General features: G+C 39.1%; 1 protein-coding gene across 1 annotated transcript in view; it reads right to left on the bottom strand.

Annotated features, from left to right (window-relative positions):
• Positions 1 to 6,174: 6,174 nt before the first annotated feature.
• The window catches only part of SIX1 (SIX homeobox 1), a 2,941-nt gene continuing 1,811 nt past the window's right edge, over positions 6,175 to 7,304 (bottom strand). The window contains exon 2 of the mRNA XM_018562412.1: positions 6,175 to 6,638. Coding sequence (XP_018417914.1) covers positions 6,344 to 6,638 — 295 coding nt within the window. The 3' untranslated portion in view covers positions 6,175 to 6,343. The remainder of the gene's footprint in view (positions 6,639 to 7,304) is intronic.

Below are 7,304 nucleotides of genomic sequence, written 5' to 3'. Positions count from 1 at the left end.
TTTCATATGCATGGGTATATAATAATTATGGTTTTATTTTTATTGTTTTTTGTTATTATTGACTCTAACAAACATTCATTATTAATATGTGTCTATTCTTAAATTACCCCTGAGTGTATATATATATATATAAAAAAACTAATATTAGTAATACTGAACTCACACACATTTCATAATAATATTCTCTCTCTCTCTCTCTCTCTCTCTTCTTATGTAATCTGTTGGATTTTTAAATACTGGGGTATTTAGGAGAATGATTAGAAGAAGCCATCAGAATATTCAGAGCTCTCTATCTGGACACACTAATATTACGCCCACCGCAGCGAATGTGTCGGCGCACAAGTTCTTTTCGCTTAGTAAAATCCACTTTTATTTGTCGGTGAAATTGCGAACACCACATTAGTAATTATAATAAAATAAATGTAAGCCTGGCTTCACACTTGAAACGTAACAAAAATGTTCTGGAGCCCGAGGTAATAAGATATTACAAATCACTTGAGTTTTATTGAACTCAGAAGCTCGGACCGACTACAACTGGCAACAAAAATCGCTTTATATCGCAAACAGATGTCGTGGTGAACGGATTGCCAATTGGATTTGTACTAACCTGGAAAAATTCATATTAGTTGCGGAATTTAAAGCTGCTGGAGCTAGTGTTCGTAAAATTAGCGAACGATAATTGAGGGTTAGTAGCTGATGATAAATCCTGGTCGGAATTAGTTCTCAGTAGCAGATCCTTGCTGTTTAATGTCATGCACGGGTTTGATCAAATCTGCAAAATTAACACTGTACTAAGAAATGTATTCAATGAATAAATTATATTAGATTATTTATTAATGGCGGCATCATAGATTAATCTGATATTTATATTGTTTTAAACTGCATGGAATTATTTTATAGTGTAGGCGACATTCCACTGCCCAGTGACAGCACAGTGTGTACATCTCTCTCCCTCTCTCTCTTTCTATTTTGTTCTATGTTGTCGTTTACATCTGTTGCTTCTCTCATTCTGCCTTTCTTGTGTCAGAAATTAGGAAATATACAACTTTAACACTGAGTGACAACGAGCTTGATGTATAAGATGTATATGGGCGTTATTGTGATCTTTTTTTTCCCCATCCTTCCTTCCATCTCTCTCTCTCTTTCTTTCTTTCTTTCTTTCTTTCTTTCTTTTTCTTTGCCTTTCTCTCTCCCCTCTCTGTCATTCTCTCTTTTATTGAGCCTAGATACAGACAAGTCCAGCAGTCATACCAAGCCACTTGAGGACTAGAAGAAGACCATAAAGGCAGCTCCAATAAAGCCCCTTTGCCCTCCTCCCTGCGGTGTAGTCCCGGTAGTTGGGACTGTGTTTATTTTAGTGCTGAATGTGGAGAATGTCCCCATCTCCCCAGCCAGGCTCCCTCCTGCAGAGGGTGGCATTTCTCCGTGTCCCCAAGAAGGCAGAGTAAACAGTCCTGACACTTAAATAAACACCTATTAAATGGCCCAAAACACCAACAAAGGAATCATTAGCGTGAAGCAATAAGTGTGAATGCTCAGCATAATGTACCGTCTGTGCAAGTAGATTGTGTGTGTGTGTGTGTTGTGTGCAGGAACTCTGCGATCTGCCACCTACTAAACTGTACAATCTGCCACCTACAACACTGTATAATCTGCCCCCTATTACACTGTACAATCTGCCACCTATTACACTGTATGATCTGCCCTCTATTACACTGTACAATCTGCCCCCTATTACACTGTACAATGTGCCCCCTATTACACTGTACAATCTGCCCCCTATTACACTGTACAATCTGCCCCCTATTACACTGTACAATCTGCCCCCTATTACACTGTACAATCTGCCACTTAGTACACTGTATCTTCTGCCACCTATTACATGATCTGTCAATGATTACACTGTATGATCTGGCACTTATTACACTCTATCTTCTGCTACCTATTACACTGTAAGATCCGCCACCATTACATTAAATCTGCCACTTATTACACACTATCCAGTACCAACGACCTAGCACATTGTATAATCTGCCACTTATTGCACTGTATATGCTGCCACCTATTACTGTACGATCTGCCATATATTACACTGTACGATCTGCCATATATTACATGATCGGCCACCACTTTATCTTATGATCTGCCATTTATTACTGTACAGCGTATATCAACGACCTAGTGCAGTATATAACCTGCCACTTATTGCACTGTATCTTCTGCCACCTATGATCTGCCACTTATTACTCTATAACATATCAACGACCTAGTGCAGTATATAGTCTGCCACTTATTGCACTGCTACATTTTTGCCACCTATGACACTGTATGATCTGCCACCACTATACCTTATAATCTGCCATTTATTACATTTTATGATATGCCAGTGACTTAAGATGGTCTATCAGCAGCTGACCTTACTACACTGTATGCTCTGTCATTTATATTACACTATATAGACTACCAACGACACATTAAACTCTATCTTCTACCACGTATTGTACTGTATGTGTTTATTACACTGTATATTCCGCCAATGTGTATCTTCTGACAGCTATTACACTGTATAGAGTACCGACGACCTATAACACTGTATCATCTAGTGACACCCATTATTACACTGTATAGAGTACCGATGACCTATAACACTGTATCATCTAGTGACACCCATTATTACACTGTATAGAGTACCGATGACCTATAACACTGTATCATCTAGTGACACCCATTATTACACTGTATGATCTGCTACTTATTACACTGCACTTTTTGTCACCTATGACATGGCATTTTATACTGCATCATCTGTCACCAATCACCTGCCAGTGTCCTATACTGCTGCATAATCTTCTGATAACCATTAAACTGCTTGATGGGCCACTTATTACATTGCCATCTGCTACCTTTTACAATGCATCACATACCAATGACCCCAAATAATCTGCTGACACCCATAATATTGTATGATCCGCTTAATGCACTGTATGGCCCGCTGCCACCCAACACAATGTCCCCCACCAGTGCCTTATAATGCTGCATGTTCTTCTGATGCTGAATACACTGCTACCTCTATCGCTGTATACTCTGACCTGCTGCCCCCTTTTCTGCTACATGATCTGAAGCTTTAGAACACTTATCGTCAGCAACTTATTTAGACTGTAAAATGCACCATTGCCTATTACACCACGTCGACCAATGCCTCCTCTAACAATGCATCATCTTCTACGTATTGCACTGTATGGTCTGCCACCTATTGCACTGTATGGTCTGCCACCTATTGCACTGTATGGTCTGCCACCTATTGCACTGTATGATCTGCCACGTATTGTACTGTATGATCTGCCCCCTACTACACTGTATGATCTTCCACCTAATAATTGCACTGTATGATCTGCCACCTAAAAATTGCACTGATCTGCCACATATTACACTGCATGATCTGCCACCTAAAAATTGCACTGATCTGCCACATACTACACTGTATGATCTACCACATATTAAATGCACTGATTGATCGGTCACCTATTAATTGCACTGTATGATCTGCCACATATTACACTGTATGATCTGCCACATATTACACTGTATGATCTACCACATATTAAATGCACTGCATGATCTGTCACCTAATAATTGCACTGTATGATCTGCCACATATTACACTGTATGATCTGCCACATATTAATTGCACTGTATGATCTGCCACATACTAATTACACTGTATGATCTGCCCCATATTACAGTCTATACTTTGCTAGTCACCCATTACATTAGATCACCCCATGTCTCCTCTAATACTGTATGATCTGCCACTTACTACTTTCTATATTACCTGTCCCCTTTGGGGCTGTATTATCCCTCGGCGACTTATTACATTGTATCACCTGGCAGCGATTTATTACACTGTATATTGTGCCAGTGACCTATTACACTGTATATTGTGCCAGTGACATATTACACTGTATTTTGTGCCAGTGACCTATTACACTGTATATTGTGCCAGTGACATATTACACTGTATTTTGTGCCAGTGACATATTACACTGTATATTGTGCCAGTGACATATTACACTGTATATTGTGCCAGTGACATATTACACTGTATATTGTGCCAGTGACATATTACACTGTATATTGTGCCAGTGACATAATACTCTGTATATTGTGCCAGTGACATATTACACTGTATATTGTGCCAGTGACATATTACACTGTATATTGTGCCAGTGACATTACACTGTATATTGTGCCAGTGACATATTACACTGTATATTGTGCCAGTGACATATTACATTGTATATTGTGCCAGTGACCCCCTTCTTTGTTATAGCTGCTAGTTACAAATACATTGTATCATCTGCCATGTACTTATTACACTGTCATTTGCTAGTTAGCTATTACACTGCCACATACCCATTACATTGTATTATTTGCCAGTTGCTACACTGTATCTACCAGACTGTATATCTTACATTTTCTACACTGTCATCTGCCGCTTATTACACTGTCATCTACCAACAACCAACAACACTGTATCATGCGCTAATATTACACTGTACACTCTGCTATGGACCTCTGTCCCCTGCAGCCCCCTTACACTGTATGATCCGAAACCTATACACATGTGCATAAGTTACAGTCAGCAGACATTGATTTATTCGAATACGAGAAACAAATGACTAATCAGGGCATTCTCTATGGCTACAGTCTTGATGAATTCTGGGTAGATAGACTTTTTGAATGCGATAACCCTTATAGAGTAACATTCCTCCAATACCCCTATGCACGAGTCTGCAGTAAGTTATTATTACAGCATACAGTATAACACATATACAGTATAAACAGTAAATCAGGCTGGGCATAATTTGGAATAAGCTTGCCATCCATCCATTTAAACCCGACTACATTTCTCTCCTGCGCACATGGGTCGGTACCGACGCTTGCTGTCAGAACACCAATGTATTATAGATAATGGTTCCAATTCCTAAAAAGTGGTTCTGTGGTAGCCCACTGTAATCACTGTCCTTATTTTATGAAACAAGGCATCTAGTTTCTACGGGCAACAGCTCCTGCCAGCGTTGTCTCAGATCAACCCCAATAATATGGATGAGAGATTTATAGACAGACTGCTAGAAATGGAAACACTTCTATAAAAGCTGTTGGAGAGTCAAAATATACAACTAGACAATTAACACCTCCTTGGGGAGCAGAGCCTGAAAGCTACACATATCTCCCTTTATATATTACAAAAAATCTCCTATATTCCATCACCTGCTCCTCCTCTACAACCTTAGACATACTTACAATAGAATTAGTTTAAATATGCAACAAATACAATAATTTATATAAAACTACAGAAAAACGGTGCTGATGTGGAAAACATTAGCATTTGTCACTTTGTAGCTCATATATATTTACTGCTACTAAAATATTCAACATCAGCGTTCAAAGGGCGTTCAGTCATTCTTTTTAATCGTTTTCCTATAACCATCAACAAGAGATGGATATGAATTGTAGCTGACAGCTCACTAACAGGCCGGATTCGTACGTGTGTATACACAATATATTTATAGCCCTCTATATATATCACTTGTATATGTATCGCCTGATTTACAGTACGAAAACACTTTACTGTCTTTACTGGGATCAGTTGTTCAGGAATATCTGTACGTTGCGGTAAAAGTGTTTCATTGCGCACGTTAAGGCGCAGAGCAAATTGCCGCAAATTTTTTTAATAAAAGACAGCAGGCGTTCTCTCTTTTTCTAATACTGTATTTTATTATAAACTACTTTTTGCAATCGTTTTAGAACACTAAATGTGAAAAAAAAAATGTAAACGTAACCTCCTCCAAGTGGATGAACCAGTATTTTTTTTAGAAGCTGCGATAGAGGCTTCGATTGTATTTTTTGATATATTTTTTAGTGTTTTTGTTGTTGTCCCCTTTTGGGGGTTCACCCACTTTTCGTGTGATTGTCGGCGCAAAGAGCAGAAAGAAAAAGAAAAAAAAAATCTTCATAAATAAAGCACAGAAATATCCTACGTCTGGGAACAGCTGTTGATGGGCTGAGGGAAACATTTTGGGAGGAGAGACTTTTTAGCTTCTGTCCTCAGCATTTGGCTAATTGCAGAAGAGCTATGGGGGGATTATAAGAGCATTCGGTGGTGCTGGGGGGTCATTTTTTTAAGGAGAGGAATAAAAAAAAAGTCACTTTATCTTCTCAGTCTTTACATATTAAGTACAATGAGATGAGCTCTGAAACCACGAAGTGTCTTGCTATGTACAGTAAGTGTGCAGTCCCCCTGGGGGCTCCAGGCAGTCCTTATGGATGGCCCATGGTCTGTTTAGGATCCTAGATCTACCAGGCTGGAGGTGAGGGGTCCCAGGAGAGAGTCTTGGAGCTGGTGCTGATGGCTGTTGAGCCCGTGGCCGACCTGGGAGGAACTTAAAGCGCTCAGTGAGTAAGAGGAGCCCCCGGGGTGGCTGAGGTTCCCCTGCAGTAAGAGGACTGAGTTCTGGTCGGGGCTCTGTGGGGGGGAGAATTCCTCCTCGGAGCTGGACATGAGAGACTTGCCTCCATCCAGTGGGGAGAGCTGGTTCTGTTTGTTGCCGGACGTGTTGTTGTTTTCCGTGTTTTCCCTGGGAAAAGAAAGAGAATAAAACCATTTAGTTGTTGATTTTCGTATTTTTTTTAAAAAATTCTTTCCTTTCTTTCTTACTTTTCTTTTTTTTTAATCTCATCCTTTTTTCCCCCTTTTTTATATTTTTATTTTGTTCTCTTCTCTATCAATTATTTGTTCTCTTATTTTCTTTTCTCTTTTTATTTTTTATTACATCAATATCCTATATTTTGAAAAACTCCCTTTTCCCTTAATGTGTATATACATTTTCGTTCTCTCTGTTTTATCTCTCTCTCTCCTTTCTTTTTTCTTTCCTTTTTCATTTTTCACTTTTTTTGTTGCTTTTTCGCAATATTCTACATTCTGAAACTGGCTTTCTCCTTTTATTCCTATCTCTTCTTTCCCTCTCTCTCCTTTTACTCCGTTTCTTTTTTCTTTCTTCCTTTCTCTATTTTTTCTTTCATTTTCTTTCTTTTTTTTCTCTTCCTTTTCTAATTAAATCTTTCTCTTTTCTTTATTTTTTTCTTTCTGTTTCTTCTCTCTCTCTCTCTCTCTCTCTCTCTCTCTCTCTCTCTCTCTCTCTCTCTCTCCCTCCTTTTCTCCCCGTCTCTCTTTCCTTTCTCTCTGTCTCTCCTGCTTTCTCTCTCTCTCTCTCTCTCTCTCTCTCTCTCTCTCTCTCTCTCTC

Source organism: Nanorana parkeri, unplaced genomic scaffold, assembly GCF_000935625.1.
Source record: "Nanorana parkeri isolate BGI_ZX_2015 unplaced genomic scaffold, ASM93562v1 scaffold20, whole genome shotgun sequence".
NCBI classification, from domain to species: Eukaryota; Metazoa; Chordata; class Amphibia; order Anura; family Dicroglossidae; genus Nanorana; species Nanorana parkeri.
Note: the sequence above shows the minus strand (reverse complement) of the source record. Positions and strands in the feature narration are given on the sequence as shown.